This window comes from Agelaius tricolor, unplaced genomic scaffold (genome assembly GCF_023055355.1).
Source record: "Agelaius tricolor isolate 1412-34295 unplaced genomic scaffold, bAgeTri1.0.p SCAF_52, whole genome shotgun sequence".
NCBI classification, from domain to species: Eukaryota; Metazoa; Chordata; class Aves; order Passeriformes; family Icteridae; genus Agelaius; species Agelaius tricolor.
This window is the reverse complement of record NW_027269312.1, coordinates 1,629,429-1,650,623: the sequence shown is the minus strand read 5'-3', so window position 1 is coordinate 1,650,623 and position 21,195 is coordinate 1,629,429. Positions and strand designations below refer to the sequence as shown.

General features: G+C 55.4%; 1 protein-coding gene across 1 annotated transcript; it reads right to left on the bottom strand.

Moving 5' to 3' along the window:
* Positions 1–1,795: 1,795 nt before the first annotated feature.
* LOC139604548 (Fc receptor-like protein 2) lies at positions 1,796–5,241 on the bottom strand. The gene is made up of 9 exons (XM_071455678.1): positions 5,211–5,241; positions 4,916–4,936; positions 4,597–4,827; positions 4,134–4,388; positions 3,114–3,383; positions 2,714–3,025; positions 2,162–2,183; positions 1,991–2,070; positions 1,796–1,905 (listed from the first exon to the last, which is right to left on the bottom strand). The coding sequence occupies exons 1-9, from the start codon at positions 5,239–5,241 to the stop codon at positions 1,796–1,798; spliced, it is 1,332 nt and encodes a 443-aa protein (XP_071311779.1).
* Between the last annotated feature and the right edge of the window lie 15,954 nt (positions 5,242–21,195).

The window sequence follows — 21,195 nt, the reverse complement described above, 5'->3', positions numbered from 1 at the left end:
CTGATGGGAGTCCAAACAGTGGCTCTGAGAGGACCTTTGATGGTTTTCAGAGCAGGACTGGCTGAAAACTGCCCCTGCAGGGGCAGCTGTGAGGGAACCAGTCTGGAAATGCAGCAATTGATCATTTGTTCCTCTTGGTAAGGGACTGAGAGAGGTCCAGAATAACAGCAAAACCCACAGCAATCAGCTCAACAAGCTGCCCTGGACCTTTCTCTTGAACAAAACTTGCAGCCTTCAGGAACCTCATGGAAAGAATGTTTGGTATCAGGCTGTGGCCATCAGATAAGAGCGAAAAGTGGCTGTGGTGGAGCTCGGGGGAGTGACCCTGTGTGGATTCCAGTTGGCCCCAAAGCTGCTCCATCCCTGCCCTCCTCACCTGTGTGAAAGGCTGAGGGTTTGCAGGAATTGTGGTGTAAAGCCACCAGAGGGGCTGTTGTGGACCTGAGACCTGCCTGGGGTCAGGCGCTGCCTTCCTTCCATTCGGGATCATGGAGAGCGGTCGCGGGTGTTGTGCAGGGCGTATGCCCGGCCCCAGGACACTGCTACGCTGCCAGTGGGCACTGGGATCCAACCTGCTGCCTTGGCGGCTCCTGCCCGCTGCCGGTGGTGGTGCTGGGACCAATTGGTGGCCGTGAGTTTGCAAAAGGAGCGATTTGCCCTCCTCCCTCCCGGCCGAGGCCACCAGGGGCCCTGAGGGGATGGAGCTGGAGCGGGTCGCCCCCTGCTGGCCGGGAGTGCTCCCTGCAGCGGCCCCTGCTGGCCGCGGTTATAACTGCCACAAAAACCAACAGCACTGAGCAGGAGCGAAAGTTCTGCGTTTGTGTTGTTGGTTCTGTTCTGGTTTATAAATTTCCTAGAAAAGACCTGTTATTCCTTTTCCTACATTTTGGCCTGTAAGCCTCATCATTTTTCAAATTTAAAAAATTTTAGACATGGGTCTTCCTTCCATTCTGGGAACATTCCCACTTTCCTTGGCGGATATTTCTCATCTAAATGAGTTGCCAGCTCCTGGGTTCCAGTGTGGATGGGACAGACACCCCAAGAGGAGACACAGTCAGGGATTTGGCCACCTCATGCTTTGCCTTTTAAGCCAGTTGGGCCACCAAGGGCCCTCTCCCAAGGTGGCACTCCTGGTCACCCGGCCACTCCAGAGCTGGCTTTGGCAGAGCCTCACACTGTCCCCAATGTGCCATGGTTGACAGACTGACGGACATACGGGGCCCTGTCTCACCATAGCAAGTCTTTGACCCACCCCTGTGGAACACACAGGTGTTCCAAAATGTCTCCAGACATCAAATTTTCCTGTCTCTGACACCCTTCCCTGTGCCATGGCTTGATCCCTACTGCCCAGGCAAAAGGTGAGACTCCAGAACCCCTACAGGGCTTTTGTGACATCCTTGTGTGGGGAAAATGGCAGAGGAGGGGTTTAGGACAGGGACACAAGAATCCAGAACCTCCTGAAGGCCACTTTGGCCGCGAGAGGAACGAAGATCCAGGGCTCTGCCAGGTTCCTCTAGTGGAGGAAACGTGCTGGGGGGAACTGTCTGGGGATTGTTCCCTTTTGGGGGCTTTCCCTGGAAATCGTTCCTTGTGTGACAATTTGGACTCTGAACCTTGTTGCTGTTGCTGTTGGTTTTATTCTCTCTCTTAGCTGTCGCAGGAAATTGTTCTTCTCTCAGCCCATTGGGATCTTTGTGCCCCCACGGGGAGGGAGAGGGGCAGTTTTTAGTGGCAGCACAGACATGAGTGGGTGCCCATGGGTGGGGACCCCCAGTGCCCCCAGTTCCCCCCAGTGTCACAGCACATTCCCATAGATGTCACCGGGTTCCCGGGGTCGCCCCTGGGGTCCCTGCAGTTCCGTGTAGGTCACCTGTGCATCCTGGAGGGTGGTGGCACGGGGGGACTCTGCGAGAGACACGGGCTGTGGGATCTGGGTGGGGTGACACTGGTGGGTGACGTGTCCCTCTGCGTGTGTCCCCCCCGTACTCACCCCCTGCCCTCTTGGTGACCACGACGTGGGTGTACAGCACCTCCCCCTCCTCTGGGGGGGCCGGGGGATCCGGGGGGGCCCTGAGGGAAAAAAGGGGATGTGGGGGAGGGAATGGGAGGTCTTCAGGGGTTCGGGTAAAAGGGGAGAGTGTGGTTTGAGCTCCCCACTCACCTTTCCTGCTGCTTCCTGGCAGCTGCAAAAGAAAGAGAGGAGAAGTCACTGTGGGGTCCCAGGGCCCTGACCTCTCTCAGGATTGCTGAACCCCCATGGGATGCCCAAGCATCCCTGAAACCCCCCAGAATCTGTGAACCTCTCCAGTGGCCCCAACCAAGTCAGCCTCAAGCACCCAAATCCAGCTGGGACAAAGACCACCAAACACCCCCAGGGCCCCCGTGAAGAACCCTCAACATCCCTGCAGCACCATCCAGCAACTGCCCAAACCCTACAGGACTCCCACCCAAAGTCACATTTCTGGGGCTGTGGGTGCCGCCCTATCGCTCCCCAACTCTGTGGGCCTCTACATCTCCCTGGGACCCCCGTCCCCGTTGTCACCCACCAACACGGTGCCACCGGTGCCAGGCAATAATGACACCCACGAGCAGGAGCAGGAACAAAAGAGCCCCACTGACCCCTGCAGCCACTGCAAGAAACAGAGGGGGATACATCAGGGTGACCCATCACCCCCGGGGTCTTGCATCTCCGAGTAACCCTGTGTGACTCCACCTGTGACTCTGTGTGTCTCTGTGTCCCATGCTGTCACCTCCAGGGCCAGCTCTGGGCTGAGTGCCTGGAACATGCGGTGCCCGTCCTGTCCCAGCTGGTTGGTGGCCATGCACTGGTAGGTGCCCGAATGTCCCACATCGAAGTCCCTGAGCTCCAGGAGGGGACCCTGGGCCACCTCCTTCCCGTTGTGCAGCCAGGTGAAGGTGACAGGGGCTGAGCCCACCTGCACTGAGCAGCGAAGGGTCACGTTGTCACCTGCATGCACCTGGTGTGATGGGGAACTTGGGATGATGGTGGCATTGGCCACAGGCACTGTGGGGACATAAAGAAGGCTGGCACTGTGCAAGGTGGGATGGGGGTGCTGCGGTTGGGTCACCACCAGCGCGAAGTTCCTGTTCACCCAGGACGGTGACATTCATGGGGTCACTCTCGGCCACGCTGTCCCCATTGCTGACCCGGCACTGGTACTGGCCGCTGTCATTGTCCTCAACGTGGTGCAGCTCCAGGTGGGGGCTGGTGCCCAGCAGTGCCCCCGAGCCCTCCTGGTGCCAGGAGAAGGACAGGGGACCTGTCCCTGCAGCCACCATGCAGCTCAGCACCAGGCGGTCCCCGAGTGCCACCTGTCCCCTGGGGGGCTGTGCTGACAGGGACACCCCCAAGAGCGGGACCCCTGTGGGAGGGGGTGACAGAAGGGGACAGTGAGGGACCTGGGGGGAAAGGGAGGGGAAGAGGGATCCCAGTGAGGCAGAGGGGGCGAAGAGACTGGGTGGTCTCGAAAGGGACTCCAAGGAAGGATCGGGGAGTTAGGGAAGGGACACCTGGTGAGGGAGGGGGCTGAATCCAGGGAGGGTACAGGGACCCAAGGGAGGGGATGGTGAGACCTGGGGAATGTGACGGGACTTCAGAGAGGGGTGAGGGGACCTCGGGAGGGGTGAAGGGACCCAGTGAGGGATGGGGTCTCCTGGCACTGATGGAACTCCCCAGACAGTGATGAGGGACCCAAGCAGACTGTGAGGGCTCCCCGTGCCCATCCCCGCACTCACTGTGCACCGTGACACGGAGCCGGGCTCTGCTCTTCCGCACGACCCCCCCTTGGAGTGCACCTGGCAGCTGTAATTCCCCGAGTGGGAGACCCCCACGGTGGGCACCAGCAGCTGCGGGGACCCCTAAGGGCCCCTCACCACCTGCCCATCCCGGTAGAACACGAGCAGGAGGGAGGCTCGGGGCCACAGGGGGCTGGGGGTGCTGAGGCAGCTGAGAGTCGGGGGGACCCCTCGGTGGGATTGTGGTGACCCTCCAGCACCGGCACCGAGAAGAACTCAGGGAAGAAGAGGGGAGGTGAGGACTGTGGCTCTGAGTCCACTGGGAAAGGGCTTTGGAGGTGTCAGGAGATCAGAATTCCAACTGTGGGGGTGCTCACCGTGCACTGTCACTGGCACTGCTGCTGACCGTGAAAGAAAGGGCCTCGCAAAGCTGCTGCAGGTGTAGTGACCACTGTGGTGCAGCTGCAGAGGGGACAGGGACAGCTCGGTTCCCCTGCGGGACCCCCACAGATCCTTCTCCTCCCGGTAAAATCGCACCGTGGTGACCGGGCTGTCCTGCCGGCCCCGGCAGCGCAGTGTCACTGTGTCCCCCTCCAGCAGTGCCCGTGCTGGCACCTGCAGCACCAGCTCATCTGTGGGACAGGAGGGTCCCATCTCACTGAGAGGCTTGAGACAGGTCCAAGGAGGGTCCCCATGGCACTGGGGACATGTGGGTGCACTGGGATGAACTGGGATGTTCCTGTGTGCAGGGCACCACACAAGGGGTGTGAGGCCACCCACAGAGTGGAGCCCACCCAGATCTATCAGCGGCCACCCAGATGATTTAAGATCCCCACTCACCATCTAAGACTCTAACAGGGGGGCTGTGCCCACTGCCAGGTCTGTCACACGTGTAGGTGCCACTCTCAGTGACACTCAGGTGGTCGAGTCCCTGCTGCCCCCAGAGCTGCCCATCCTTATACCAAGTTGTGGCACCGGCGGTCCCCGAGCCCTGGCAGGTCAGGGTCACCCGGTCCCACAGCACCGCCGGCCTCCAGGGGGGCTCCACCAGGAGCTGGGTGGTCTGGGCACCTGTGGGTGACAGGGGACACCAGCCTGCCAGGGCCAGCGTGGGGCTGGGGACAGCGGGGTGGGAACATGGCATCTCCCGAGGACTCACCAGCGAGGCCGAGGGTCTGGGCTGGAAGGGAGAAGGGACAGGGCTGGGTGGGGGTGGTACCATGGGGACAGAGGCACGGGGGGCACAGGGTGTGGGAGATGTCCCCAAACTGTCCCCATAGGGGACAGCAGTACATTCCTGTCCCCCTTCCTCTATCCCCACAGCCACCCCATGGCTCTGGTGACCTCATGCTCTGGCTGTGCTGGCATTGGAGACCTCAGGGGATCCCGCAGCCCCCCTGTGCCCCCTCCCCTCCCCATCCCCGGGGTGTCAGGCCCGTGCCCGGGGCACTCACCCCACAGGAGCAGCGCCACCTTCCCGGCCATCCTGGTGTCCCCAGCCATGTGCACTGGCTGTCACTCGCTGCTGTGGCCACCGCTCCCCTGGCTGGCGGCTCTTGGGATGAAGGGGAAGGAAGCGAGGTCACGTCCGTCCTCATGTGTAGGTGGCCCTTGGTGGGGGCAGGGTGGCCACAAACTGGGGACAGGCTGGGGACAAGACTGGGTGGGACAAGGTGGGACATGGAGTTCCCAGGAGGGGGGGGCTCAATGGGTTTGGGGAGCCAGGGATGGGTGTCCAGGAGAATGGGGGGTCCCAGGGATGGGGTCCCTGAACAATGGGGGTCCTGAAGAGGGGGAGTCACTTAGGATTGGGGTGGGGGGCATGGAAATATGGATCCCAGGGCTGGGGAGACTCAGGGATAGGAATCGTGATGGAACATGGGCTCCAGGGATTTGGAGTCATGGGATGGGGGTTCTTTGGATGTGGATGATGGGAGAATGGGGGAGCTGAGAGGATGAAGGTCCTGGGGGATGGGAGATTTCAGGGCTTGGAATGAACAGGAGAGGGTTCCTTGGGAATGGGTTCCAGGGCCATGGAGATCCTGGGGAATGTCAGTACAGGGATGGGGCTCCCAGGCAAGGTGGGACATATGGAATGGGGGTGCCATGGTTGGGGTCCAGGGCAACGGAGGTGCCAGGGATGGGCAGTGGCTTGATGGACACAGGGATCTCAGCTCCTTCCCTGGGTACCTCAGATTTTGGTGTGACCCAGGGCCCAGCACTGCCCCCCCTGGGGTGCTCATTTCCTGTGCAGGCATCACATGAGGGTCCTGGGTAGCTCTGCCTCTGTGCCCTCCAATGTCCTTGCCTTTTTCCTCTCTTTATTTCTCTTTTTTCCTTATTTTCCTCACTTTTGTTCCAGGTGCCCTCTGCCCTCTGTTCCTGGCTCAGCAATCCCGGGGAGCACCTGAGCAAGGAATAGATTGGGGGGAGCCAGGGTAGGGTGAAAATGGGGAGCAGGGGGTGCAGGGAAGGGTGGGGAGGCTGTGGGGGATGAAGGTGTTTGGCTGTGCCCCCTCAACACTTTCACTTTCTTTTTCCTGGGCAAGAAGGAAGAGGCCGTTTGTGCTGAGAGTCAGATGGGAAAGGGGGGGGTTCTGTCCTGGGGGGGCACATCCAGAGGCTCCTGTCCTGGGGGGATCCTGTCCCAGGGGGTGACACATCCTGGCATGGGGGGTCCTGTCCCAGGGGTGGCAGTTCCGGAAATGTCCCTGCACATTCCTGGCCGGGTGCCTGTCCCAGGGGTGGCACATCCTGGGGACCCCTGTCAATGCAAGGCTGGGGCCCAGCCATGGCCCAGCCCCACTGCACAGGGATGGCCATTGCCCAGCCCTGCTCTGCCCAGCCCCAGGTGGCAGCCAGCACCTGAGGGTCCCCCCTGCCCCCTTGGCTTTGATTCTGGCAGCTTTAGAGCTGCTGCAGAGGTGAGAATTCTGTGGGTGGAAAAAGGCCCTGCCTGTGGTTTGCTCAGCCCTGCAAGAAGCACAAACCCCAAAGGGAGCCCAAGCAGTGGCTCTGGGAGGACCTTTGATGGTTTTCAGAGCAGGGCTGGCTGGAAACTGCCCCTGCAGGTTCAGCTGTGAGGGAACCAGTCCGGAAATGCAGCAACTGATTATTTGTTCCTGTCCCCAAGGGACTGAGAAAACCACAAAACAACTGCAAATCCCACACCAATCTGCTCAACAAGCTGACCTGGACCCTCCTTCTGGAACAAAACCTGCAGCCCTTTGGAACCTCATGGAAAGAATGTTTGTGTTCTGGATGTGCACACCTGAAGAGAGGGAAAAGTGTGGAAATATTGAGCAGGGGCTGCACACGAGGGGCTGGGGAACAGGGGTGTCACAGCAGGAGCAGGGAGTGCCCAGGGAGGGGAATTCAGGGCAGGCTGGAGTGGATTTACCAGGGAATCAGACCCTGAGGCACACAGGGGCATTTCCACAGATTCCTGTGCACTGTCCCAAGCATGGACAGAGCTTCTCCCCTTCCTCCATGGGAAGTCAATCAAGTTTCAGGGTGGGAACGAGCAAAATGGGAAGAGTTCCTTAATATGGCCCAAGAAAGGGCTTCCTTTAGAGGCTGGGTTGCTGCCCAGCAGGCAGGGAACAATCCCATGGAGCTGTTGGACACTCAGGGAGATTCCACACTTTGTGTTATCCACAAGAGAATGCTACTGTGGGACGCACCAAGGGGCTCCTAAAGGGAGCCAAAAAGTCTCATTTCTTAGCGATTTGTTTGTGGTTTTATTGTGAGGCACTTGTTGGGACAGAAAGCGCTATAAGGATTCTACAAACCAGAGCATTTTATACCTTGTCAGATTGATTTTTGCTGAGTTTGTTCTTTATTGGGAAAATAATGGTCTGGGAAATATTTTTGCTTTTATTCTATGGATGTGTAATTTTGTCTGAACCAATTGGGTATCAAGTGTACCTGGGATGGCTGAGCCAGGAAATGGGGGGACCTGACCTAGGGATGAGTGTGGCAGGGACACAGAGACTCCCAGGACAGCCCTGGGGTGCTGCAGGGTGGGGACTGTGCTGGGCTCTGAGTCACCCCAAAATCTGAGGCACCCCATGAAGGAGCTGTGACCCCCGTGCCCCCCCAGCCAGTGCCCATCCCTGGCACTCCCATTCCCCTGGGAACCCAACCATGGGACCCCCATTGCCTTGGTCTCTCCTCCCTGGGGACCCCCATCCCAGGACTGACATTGCCCAGTACCACCATTGCCTTGATCCCATCCCATGGGCTGCATCTTCCCCAGAGCCCCTGTTCCCGAGGGTCCCCTTTTTCCCCCTGCACCCCCAGCCCTGGCACCCACTTGCCATGACCCCAAATCCCTGGGGACCATGTTCCCACAGCACCCCCATCCCTGAATCCCCCCAGGCATGGAAACCCCAATTGCAGTGGACCCCAGTTCTTCTGGACACCCATCCTGGGTTCCCCACATCCTCTGAGCCCCCCACTCCTGGCAACAGCATCCCCCACCATGTCCCCAGACTGTCCCCACCATGTCCCCAGCCTGTGCTCAGCTTGTGGCCACCCTGCCCCCACCAAGGGCCACCTCCATGTTGGGACAAGATGTGACCTCGCTTCCTTCCCCTTCATCCGAAGAGCCGCCAGCCAGGGGAGCGGTGGCCACAGCAGCGAGTGACAGCCAGTTGTCACAAGCCATCCTCACGGATCGGTTTCGTGATGGTTCGTGATCTCAGAGTGCAAGAAGAACCAACACGGTCGAAGGGGGTTTGCAGTGATAATCAAAACAAATGCACCTTTATTGAAATAACCACAGTGAAAATGACTTCGGGAGGAATTGGAGGAAAGGGAAAAATAAAAGGGAAAAGAGGGAGGAAAAAGAAAAAGGTATGTAGCTACCAAACGTAGTACTGCGGAGTCTTTCGGTGTCCAGCCGATGGAGTTCACCAGGTCACGTCCAGGGAGATCTCAGGGGTGCAGTCCATCTGCACTCTAATAATACCCTTTTTTGATGGGGGGAGGGGAATAGATCTTGAAACCGAATCAAAGGTAGTCTATTCTATCCTCGGGGAAAAGAATGGTATTTGGAAAGGGTACACACAGTCCATATTCTCTGCAGTGGGTGAGAGCCATTGTCTTCATGGTCCAATGCTCCCACCTGCAACATCCATCTTGCTTTGGTCAGCTTGCCTCCCCCCGCACTCCTCCCCGGGGTTGGGGGTTTCAGTCCCAGGCCTTGGAAAGTATGAGAGGGGGGCCTCCTCACATAGGGGTTTCATGTCTGGGTTTTTCTCTGGTGAAGAGGCTTCTTACATTTCAGTTTGTCTGTCACGGTGATTGCAAACGAGCCAGAGGGGTCTTCTTAGGAGGACCACCCAGAACTCAGGAGAAGTTTAGCCAGGCCAAGAGAAAAATCCCACAGCTATTGTTGCAAAAGGTCAGAATGTCCTTCTTTCTTCTTGTTGAGCTCAGTGTAGCATATAGTAAATACACCTGTGAAAACAAAACTTTAGCAATGCTCTCAGGTCTCGGGGCCTGGCTGGCATATGACTTTCTCCTACAGGGCTAGACAGGGGGGTCTTTTCTTCAGTGGTCTCCCAATGATGATCATGAGGCAGATGAGGGATATTTCAGACAGACTCTCACACCAGTCCACATGGCTGGCAACACCGGGATGGCTGGGGTGGTGATGCTGTTCCTTTGGGGTGAGTGCCCTTGGCATGGGCCTGAAAGCCTGGGGATGAGGAGGGGAGGGAGCAAAGGGGGGCAGCAGGGTCCCCTGAAGTCCCAAGTGCCAGCAGTGCCAGTCCGTGTTACCCACAGTGGACATTGGTTGGACTGGGGATGTAGGGTGACTCTGGGGACAGGAACAGGGGGCAGGTGCACAGGTGGCTGTGACACAGACATAGCCCCCTGCTTTGCCAAATCTTTTGGGGGCCACCTCCACGCACTTTCTCACAAGAACTGCTGTCCACATGGGGACACTTTGGGGACAGCCCCCACACACTGTGCCTAATGTGCCTCTGTCCCCGCAGTGCCACCCCCACCCAGCCCTGCCCCTTCTCCCTTCCAGCCCAGACCCTCGGCCTCACTGGTGAGGCCTCGGGGGATGCCATGGCCCCACCCCGCTGTCCCCAGCCCCACACTGGCCCTGGCAGGCTGGTGTCCCCTATCACCCACAGGTGCCCAGAACACCCAGCTTCTAATGGAGCCCCCTTGGAGACCTGTGATGCTGTGGGACCGGGTGACACTGACCTGCCAGGGCTCAGGGACCGCCGGTGCCACCACCTGGTAGAAGGACAGGCAGCGCTGGGGGCAGGAGGGACCTGACCATTTCACTTTCACTGACAGTGGCACCTGTGAGTGTGAAAAACCTGGCACCAGGTTCAGCCTCCCTGTGACTGTCTTAAATGGTGATGGAAGTTTGGGTGTCCCCAGCCTGGCACCCACGGGGACCCCAAGGGCTCTGGGTGGGCTCCGCTCCATGGGTCACCTCCTGGTGTGACCAGAGCCCATCCCCTGCTCTGGGGACATTCCAGAGAATCCCAGACCGGAGGGATCCCAGTGTTGGCATTGGGAACCCCGGATGCACTGGGTGTGACCCAGTGGAGAGGTCTTGGTGCCATGGGATGTGACAGGATCCCTCTTTGCCCCAGACAGGCTGGTGCTGCAGGTGCCTGCGCTGGCGCTGCTGGAGGGGGACAATGTGACCCTGCGCTGCTCGGTGCAGGTCGGCTCAGCCCTTCTCACCTTCACCTGGTTGCACAACGGGCAGGAGGTGGCCCAGGGTCCCCTCCTGGAGCTTGGAGACATCGATGTGGGACATTCAGGCACCTACCGGTGTGTGGCCACCAACCAGCTGGACCTGCAGTGCGTGTTCCAGGCACCCAGAACTGAGCTCCTCGTGGCTGTGACACTGCAACAAAGGTGGGGCCACACGGGGTCATCAGGGAGTGCAGGACACCCAGGGTTCAGGGTAACCCTGATGTGTCCCCTTCTGTTACTTGCAGTGGCCACAAGATTTGGTGGGGCCCTTTTGTTCCTGCTCCTGCTCATGGGTGTCATTGTAGCCTCGCGCCCGTGGCACCACCTGGGTGGGTGACAATGGGGGGACAGGGGTCCCAGGGAGCTGTAGAGGCACCCAGTGTTGGACAATGATTGGGCAGCACCCATAGCCCCAGAACTGTTCCCTTGGCTGGGGGTGCTGATGGGGTTTGCGGAGGTGCTGGAGGGTCCTGCGGGGATGTTGGGGGTTCTTTCAGGGGCCCTGGGGGTATCTGGGGGGGTCTCTATCCCTGCTGGGCTTTGGATATTTAGGCTGAGTTGGTAGGGGGCACGGGGGAGGTTCATGGATTCTGGGAGCTCCAGAGATTTTTTGGGGTCCTGAGGAAAATTGAGGGTCCTGCGGGGTTTCAACAATCCTGAGAGGGGTCAGGGCCCCGGGGAACGCCCACAGTCACCCCTCCCCTCTTTCTTTTGAAGCTGCCAGGAAGCAGCAAGAACGGTGAGTGGGGGGCTCAAACCACACTCTCCCCTTTTACCCGAACGCCCCAAGACCTCCCATTGCCCCCCCCCCACATCCCCTTTATTCCCTCAGGGACCCCCGGATCCCCTGGCTCCCCAGAGGAGGGGGAGGTGCTGTACACCCACGTCATGGTCACCAAGAGGGCAGGGGGTGAGTGCGGGGGGGACACACGCAGAGGGACACGTCACCCACCAGTGTCACCCCACCCAGATCCCACAGCCCGTGTCTTTCGCAGTGTCCCCCCGTGCCACCACCCTCCAGGATCCCCAGGTGACCAACGTGGAGCTGCGGGGACCCCAGGGGCGACCGCGGGAACCCGGTGACATCTACGGGAATGTGCTGTGACACTGGGGGGAACTGGGGGCACTGGGGGTCCCCACCCATGGGCACCCACTCGTGTCTGTGCTGCCACTAAAAACTGCCCCTCCTGCACCCCACTGAGGCACAAAGATGCCAAAGAGCTGAGAGAAGAACAATTTCCTGAGACAGCAATGAGAGAGAATAAAACCAACAGCAACAGCAACAAGGTTGAGAGTCCAAATGGTCACGCAAAGAACGATTTCCTTGGAAAGCCACAACGAGGAACAAATCTCAGATGTTTCCCTCAGCACGTTTCTCCACCAGAGGAACTGGCAGGGCCCTGGACCTTCCTTGCTCTGGTGGTCAAAGTGGCCTTCAGGAAGCTCTGGATTCTCTTGTTCCCTGTCCCAAACCTCTCCTCTGCCGTGTTCCCCTCACGATGATCTCACAAAGGCCCTGTGGGCGTTCTGGAGTCTCCCCTTTTGCCAGGGCAGTCGGGATCAAGCCATGGTACAGGGCGGGTTGTCAGAGACAGGAAAATTTGATGATGGGAGACATTTTGGAACAGCTGTGTTTGGCAGGGGTGGGTCAAGGCTTTCATTTAAATGAGAAATCTCTGTCAAGGAAAGAGGGAATTTTCTCAGAATGGAAAGAAGACCCATGTCTAAAATTTTTTAAATTTGAAAAATGATGAGGCTTGCAGGCCAAAATGTGGGAAAAGGAATAACAGCTCTTTACCGGGAAATTTATAAAGCAGAACAGAACAAACAACACAAACCCAGAACTTTCGCTCCCGCGCAGCGCTGTTGGTTTTTGTGGCAGTTATAAGCACGGCACGCAGGGGGCGCTGCAGGGAGCACTCCCGGCCAGCAGGGGGCGCCCCGCTCCAGCTCCATCCCCTCAGGGGCCATGGCGGCCTCGGGCGGGAGGGAGGAGGGCAAATCGCTCCTTTTGCAAACTCACAGCCACCAATTGGTCCTGGCACCACCACCGGCAGCGGGCAGAAGCCGCCAAGGCAGCAGGTTGGATCCCAGTGCCCACTGGCAGCGTAGCAGTGTCCCGGGGCCAGGCACACGCCCTGCACAACACCCGTGACCGCTCTCCATGATCCCGAATGGAAGGAAGGCACTGCCATACCCCAGGCAGGACTCGGGTCCACAACAGCATCTCTGGTGGCTTTACACCACAATTCCTGCAAACCCTCAGCCTTTCACTCAGATGAGGATGGTAAGGATGGAGCAGCTTTGGGGCCACCTGGAATCCAGACAGGGTCACTCCTCACAATGGCCAGAGTTCCTGCTCGATATTTCCATACTTTTCTCTCTTATCTGTTGACCACAGCCTGAGGCCAAACATTCTTTCCATGAGGTTCCAGAAGGCCGCAGGTTTTTTTTAAGAATGACGGCCCACTTCAGCTTGTTGAGCAGTGTTGTTGTCTTTGCAGTAGTTCTGGGGCTCCCTCAGTCCCTTGCCAAGAGGGACAAAATGATCAATTGCTGCATTTCTGGACTGGTTCCCTCTAAGCTGCCCCTGCAGGGGCAGTTTTCCAGCCAGCCCTGCTCTGAAAACCATCAAAAGCCCTCTCAGAGCCACTGCTTGGGCTCCCTTTGGGCTTTGTGCTTCTTGCAGGGCTGAGCAAACCACAGGCAGGCCTTCTCCCTCATAGAATTCTCACCTCTGCAGCAGCTCTAAAGCTGCCAGAATCAAAGCCATGGGGGCAGGGGGTACCCTCAGGTCCTGGCTGCCACCTGGGGCTGGGCAGAGCAGGGCTGGGCAATGGCCATCCCTGTGCAGTGGGGCTGGGCCATGGCTGTGCCCTGGCTGGGCCCGAGTCTTAAATGGACACCCCAACAACATCAGCCACTCCACAATACACATCACTGTCCCAACACTAACAACATCACAATATTTAATCAATAATATCATCAATAATGTAATATCAATTCATATAATATCCAGCAAAAGTCAACTTCCATTAAATTGTTTCCGTTCCAATGGAGGTTCCCACCTTGTTCAGCTTCCTTGACAGAGCAGAACAAAGAAACATCATTTCTGCCTGTTTAACAAAAGAGTTGCATTTTTATCCCAGGAGCAGGGAACCACGTCCTGCACCCCTTTGGAACTGGGACGGGCACCAGTAAGCCACCTTAGTGGGAGCACTGGGAGGGGGATTGCAGAGCCACTAAGCACACTGGGGTTAAGAGGAACAAATCTGAATTTTATTTATGTCTCAACATATGCTACACATGACTGAATAATTACTCTGTGGTTGTCCATGTGCTGGGAACCCTGTCCCTGGCGAGGCTTCACACAACAGAGAATCAGGGGAGAGAAAGCTTCAGTGATCAGGCTGTGAGTGACCCCCACTGGCTGGTGGGACAGATGCCCAGGACAAATGTCTGGGAAAAAAAAGCCCGGGAAATCGGGCTGTGGGAGGAGCCTTTGCAAATCAAAGCAGCAAACTGTGACACAACAGGAGTGTTTTGCTTTCGGTTTCTTGGAGGGATCAGGGGCTTGCTCGGAGGGTCCACTTGGCCCTCCTCCCCTGTGGGATCACATTCTCTAAACCTGGGAGAAGCAGTGAGAGAAGCAAAAAATGATCCAAAAAATTCTTACCTCATTTACTGCTCCTGTGTTTTTCACAAGTGGAATGCATTGTGGAAGATTGTTTACCTGAAGGGAATTAGTAACTGGATTCTGGTGTGAGTGTTTTGATTCACTGACCAATTGAATCCAGGTGTGTGTGTGTGGGAACTGTTGGCTGACAGTCATGAGATTGTGTGCATTAGAGTGCAGTTGAGTGCTTGGCAGATTCAGTTTAGATGTAATGTAATATGAAATAGAATAATAGAGTATAATAAAGTAAATAATTAGCCTTCTGAAAAGATGGAGTCGGGTGCATCATTCCTCCCAGTTGTCAGGCAAAAATATCACCCATACTCCCCCCCGCCGTCACCTTTTCCTCCTGGTGGTCCTTCTTCCCTGTCCGCACCCGTTCTTCCCTGCTTCGCTGCTTCCCCGAGGCAGCTCATTCCTGCTCCTCCTGGACGTTCCTTCATTGCTTCCCCGATGGAGCAGATGCTGCCTGCACCCACCCACCGCCTCTGCCGCGTTTCCCATGCTGCCCACAGCCCCGAGCCTGCTGCACCTGCCCAGGGCAGCCCCAGCCTGCAGCATCCAGCCCAGAGCCACCAGTGCCCAGCACCAGCCCGCAGCCAGCCCGCAGCAGCCCCTGCAGCCATCGCTCGCAATGCCAGAGACACGCAGGTGCCGTCCTTGGAAATCACGCCCAGCCACTCACAAAAGCCATGTGGGCTCGCCCTGGCTTGCAGCACACACACTCCATCTGCCGAGCTGATGCCCACAGAGCGCCCGGGCTTCTTGTGGTAACGCTGTCCCTGTCTTCTGTTTCTCTCTCTGTCCTTTTTCCTTTCTACTCCCTTCTCTCCCCCTTTGGTAAGAACCCTTACCCTCCTTTATCAATAAACAGTTCTCAGATAGAATATTGCCATGTTTGTGCTTCATTTTCATCTGAGAAACCTTTCAGCAAGAATCCTCCCCAACTCCCCCTTTTATAGTGGGATGAAACAGGAGTAGTGGGAGGGGGAATGGGGAAGCCCTGGGTGTACTGCAAGCACTGTGGGGAGAGAATGGGGCAGTCCCTTAGGGTACTTGGAGCACTTGGATGGGGCTGGGGAGCCCCTGCAGGTACGAGCAAAGGGATGGGGGAGCCCTTGGGGTAGTGGGAGAGGAAATGGGGAGCACAGGGTGCCCTGTGTAGCCTCCCCCTGACCCATGACCACCTCCCTTGGAAGGATGGACAACCACAGGAGCCATGGAGGGAGTACCCCCAGTGTCACCCAGTGCCTCCCGCTTCCCAGAGCATCACAACTTTTGGTGTAGATTGTCATAGATGTCGCTGGCCTCCCACGGTTGCCTTTGCAGCTCCATGTACGTCACCCGAGGATCCTCCAGCGGGGGTGCCAGGGGGTCTTGGGGGGCCCTGTGGGACTAAGGGGGTGTGTGGAAGGGGATGGGAGGTGCTGGGGGTTTGGGTAAAAGGTGTATCATGGCTGGAGCCTGCACCCACCTTTCCTGGTGCTTCCTGGCATCTGCAAAGGAAAACTGGAGGGGTGACTTTGGAGGCCCAGGGGCCCCCATCCACCCCTGGGAATGCTGAATTACCACCAGACACACAATCCTCCCCAGCCCCCCCCAGTATCCCTGATGCGCCCCCACTTGTACCAACAGCCTGAGCCCCCAGAACCCCGAGCCTGGCAGGGAGGGGAACCCCTGATAGAACCCCCAACATCCCTGCAGGACGCTCCAACAGCTCCCCAGGGCTCTGAGCCATGGACACTGAGGGCTCAGCCCCTCCCAAGTCAGGGGCTGTGGGTGCCACCCTATGGCCCCCCTTCTGTGGGGCCCTTCCCACCTCTCTCCATGACCCCCATCACCCCCATTGTCACCCACCCACACGGTGCCACCAGTTCCAGGCCACAATGACACCCACGAGCAGGAGCAGGAACAAAAGGGCCCCACCGACCCCTGCGGCCACTGCAAGAATCAGAGGGGGACCCATGAGGGTCACCCATCACTCCAGGGGTCCTGCACTCCCTGGTGACCCCGTGTGACCCCACCTGTATCCCTGTGTCGTGATCGGCGGAGGAATTGCAGCACACAATATGCGTGGATGACAAATCCCAAAGTTTATTGAAAACTCACACATATTTATATTGGTGTTAATGAAGCTTATACATATTGCAAAAGCTGAGCTCATTGTTGGTTAAAGCACACTTAGATCAACCACACCTACTTCTATGCTCTAATGATTATTTTGTTTCTATGTTTGCATTCTTCTAGCTTCTCTACCTAGGATATCTACATTTTCTGGCAAGCGATTTTCTCCCTCGTCTTCCCGTTTCAGAGAAGGTCACTATGACCTTTGTCAGTGATTAGACACTGGTTACACAATCCCCAGCTTGTTTCCCCTATCCTTATCCATCGGTATCACATCGAAATGTCCTTTCTCAGCTAACCAATTATCCAAAAAGCTCTCTACATTTCCCCCGTTTTTCTGTTGAACAAGCATGGTTTGATTAAATGCGGTAGTTATCATCTTTCGCACCATATTCTGCAAGCATATACAAAAACAAGGCAAGACTAATACTAACAACAAAGCTACAATAGCTACTACAATGCTAACCTTAACAATAGAACGTAACCATGATCCTAAGTTTAAAGATTTGAGCCATCCATCAATACCAAGGCCTGATTCTACCTGTAAATTCCCAGTTAACCTTCGTAACTCAGAGAGCTGTGAGTGTACAGACTGTGCATGATCAGAAAGATTCATGCAACACATGCCCTCAAATTCATCACAGCCATGGCCTTGTGCAAGTAAGAGAAAATCAATTGCAGCTCTATTTTGAAGTGTCGCATGGCGAATAGAATCTACATCAAGCAAAAGACTAGAAATCGCTAAAGAAGTTGCATTTGTTTGTTTAGCAAGCCAACACCCTAACCTATTTAAAATAGCATGAGCACCTGCTGCTGATACCCCTGGGGCTAAGAAACATGCTGCAACTATGGCCGCTGGGGACCAAAATTTTACATCATCCCGGCAGTCAGCTGCAAATGCATGAGCCATTCGTTTGCTTCTACGATGGTGGCGCCTCATGTTTAGTATCATGGACATGTTAGGTGTAAGTAGAGACAGCCGTCCAAGTGTACATGGTCCCCCGTGCAGCATTGATGGGATACCGGCCCAAGCATGGTCTCCACATATCAGGAAATATCCTGCTGGCAATTGAATAGGGTCATTTGATGAGACTGACACTCTCTTTGTTGTATAATTGCACCAGGCCGATGCATTTCGGTAGACAGCCATGCTGGAAGTTACAACATTAGAATGGTTCTTGACTGACAGCAGGCTTCTATGGTTAAAATGAATGCACACATCTGCCATCACTGACCCTAACAACTCTTAACTCTTGGGGTTCCTGTGGTGCCATAGGAAAGTGGGAAATCCACTGATCCCAATTATCCACACTCGTCCTAGTGTTGCTGACCTTACAAGTTGGTACATGTAAAGGGCACGGCCAGAGATCTGCTGGTAATCCAACCAAACAAATTGTGAAAGGATTGCCAGGAGAAGACAATGACAGGCAAATAGTCTCCTGTTTAGTTAGGTTTGCCAGGGTGACCCATATGTTAGTCTTGGGCTGAGGTGGAGCCCATGCCTGATGGTCTACACTGTCCCCAAAAGAAGCAGAAATTAATAAAGCAACAACATAAAGTTTCCATCCCATCTTGATTTTTCCAGGCACCCTTTTGGACCACTTGGCCATCATATCTGTCACAAACCCTTAAGAATATCTCTTCTTTCTCAGCTTCAGCTTCTTTAGGTTCCTCAGACAATCTTCCCACACTTGGTTGGGATCCTGACCTCCCAAAATAGGACTTATCACATTCGACTGTGACAGAGGAATATTTCTACCACACTTAGTCTGCAAAATACAGGACCGAGATATCCCCAAAACACGTTTGACTAAATGTTGTATTTCCCACCTAAACCATGCAAGGATTTTCTGTTCTGGGGACTCATACAATTGTAACCCTTGGCGGCCAGGTAGTCCTGTGAACAATTTAAGATCTCTCTGCCAAGAGTTAAGCCGCCAATAGAAACCACAGCTTTCACACCACAACTCAGGTAATCGAGTTTGGTGTACCCACTTAGTTTCCTGACAACCTCCACAGAAAAGCAGTACCCATGCAGTACAACGTCTATCTTGACACTTAATACAAGCTAAACCCCTAGGCCCTTCAGATTCAAAATCAGAAAGCATCGAATACAAGCTTAATATGTTATCAAGGGATTTGCACCGATCAACTGCTCGATCGATGGCAGCATCACACTGTCCTTTCAGCTTGAGAAGTATCGGTCGAAGGATGATCAGCAGCTTCGTCTCCACCCGCTGACGATCCTCTTCACTCAGCTGATCGAGGTGTTCCATCAAACACAGCTGCTCGGGTCCATTTAGCAGGTACCCACAGAGATCCTGTAGGGGTAGAAACACAAAGATATCCGCGGCCCCAATATAACACCTTAGCAGGACCTTGCCATTGTCCTGTTTTGGGATCCCTGTATCTCACCCATACATCTTTCTTTACACCATCTGTTTCATGTACATAGTGACGAATCACAGCAGGAACCTTATTTTCCCCAAAAACACACAGGTGGTTCAAAACAAACAAACACTTTAACAATCTCTCTTGTGGCTCTCTGGTATCCATATATTTACTCAGATATCTTTTCAAGGTACCATTTGCTCTCTCTACAATCACTTGCCCTGTAGGAGAATTGGGGAGGCCTGTCATGTGTTCTATCCCCCACATCTGCAAAAATTGCTTTATTCTTTTGCTACAGTAAGCAGGCCCATTATCTGTTTTGATGCACTGTGGCACTCCCATTACTGCAAAACAACTGCTGAGATGTCTCTCTACCTGCCCTGCTTTCTCACCAGTCTGTGCTGTGGCCCATATAAAATGACTGTAAGTGTCTATGGTAACATGTACATACTTCAACCTCCCAAACTCTGCCACATGTGTGACATCCATCTGCCAAGTCTCATTTGTGCTCAGCCCTCTTGGGTTAACTCCCAGACCTAAACCACAGCCTCCATTATGATGACTACATATAGGACAGGCTTTGACTATTGCCCGTGCCTCCTCCATAGGTATTTGAAATTCTCTATGAAGGCCTTTTGCATTCTGGTGGAACATGCAATGTGCCTCTCTGGCCATAGTCTGCCTGGGAATTGGAGTTGCTTGTGTGATTGAGACTAATTTATCTGCTCGCATGTTACCTTCCCCCAGACCAATATCCCATTTGTGACTTCTGATATGGATAACACAAAAGGAATGCTTTCTTAGCTTAATTGTTCTCTGCAGTTGCATAAACAGCTCATGTAACCTCCTGTTCTGAACCTCTTTTATAGAGGCATCCTCTATTCGCTCACACACTCCTGCAACATACAAAGAATCTGTTACAATGTTGAGAGGTCCAGAGAAATGCATCATGGCCCATACAACAGCCAATAGCTCCATCATTTGCAAAGTGTCCAACTCAGTAGCTCGGAGTATATGATGATGCCATTGTCCCTTTTCTTGCCAGGTCACTGCAGCAGTTTTGGATTTTCTTCCTGCATCTGTGTAAGCAGTTATAGCATCCGATAAGGGCTTTAGTGATCTTTTTGGGCATTGAATCCAACCCCATTGTCCTATCACGACCCTTTTTGAGCAAATCAGCTAAAATTTCAATTTTCTGAAGAAGGGTTTTATGTTGTTGAAGTGGAGGAGATACCCATTCCAAGGCCCATATCTCCCCCGTTTTTCTGTTATGCTGAGTAAGTGCACCCAGTAAAAATTTTGGTCCACACCAAACTGTCAGCTGTATAGGGAGATCAAGATCACGTCTCCGAACACTGCCTTGTGTAACACAGTCCGATATCTGCTGCAGTGTCTCGAGGACAAAGAGCAATAGTAAAGAAGCAGTCCTTCAGATCAATAATCAAAAGTGGCCAGTCCCTCGGCAGCACAGCCGGATTAGGTAATCCTGGTTGCAAGGGTCTCATAGGTAATCCATCAATAAGGGTGGTCCCTTTACTCCAGTTGGAACCTTTTCTGGGTGAATAGTCATCAGGGTTACTGTGGCTACGGTGCCAGGTCCACTCCGAGGCTCCCGGTGGTGGCGGGCTGGAGGCAGGTTGAGCTGAAGTGGTGACAGCTGCTACCTGTGTCCGGGCACAGCGGCTGGTTGCCGGGAAGCAGAACCGTGCCGGGCAGCCGTGGGGCGGGCGGACCCCCCCAGAGCCCCTGCCCCACGGGGGGTGGGAGGCCCGTCCTGCCGCCCCCCCGGCTCGGGGGTCGGGGCGGCCGCGGAGCGGATCCAGAGTGGGAGGCGGCTGTGCTGCAGCTGCTAAGCCGCCCCGGGCCGGGGCTGGAATGAGCCCCCCGGGCGGGATGGCCGCGGGCCATGCTGCGGCGGGGAGGCTGAAGGCGTGGACGGCACGGCTGGAGTATGCGCGGGGGGGGGCCGCTGTCCGAAGCAGAAGCTGATAGCTGCAGAGAGCTGCTGTTTAGAGCAGGAGCTAGCGTTGGTGGGGAGCCAAACCAGTCTCCGTAACTCCTGTTTCTTTCATGGGCTGCACTAGCCTGCTGGGCAGCTCTTTCCTCTGCCTGGTATTTCAAGAATTCAGCATGCACGACTCGCCCTAAATTTCCCAACTTTCTCGCGGCTTTATCATCATCTATGACTGCCTGCCACAACTAATCCCCAAATATACGGCACTCTGATAACCTATGCACTGCGCGAGGATTCCGAAAAAGTCCTTGTGCATACCCATGAGCTAACAACCCATTAAGCTCTTTCTGCAAATCTATACCCTTAACCTTACGCATTTATAAAAAGCTAGGAAATAAATCATATGCTGCTTGCCTTTCTTTATCCGTGTTAAAGATAACAGCGCGCTTCTTGCAGCCCTTGCAGGCTTCCGGCAGCACGTATCGGCCGGGGTCTCTGACGAGGTCCCCAGGGCACGGCACCTTCCCTCTTTCAGCGGTGCTTTTGCCGTCCTCAGCTG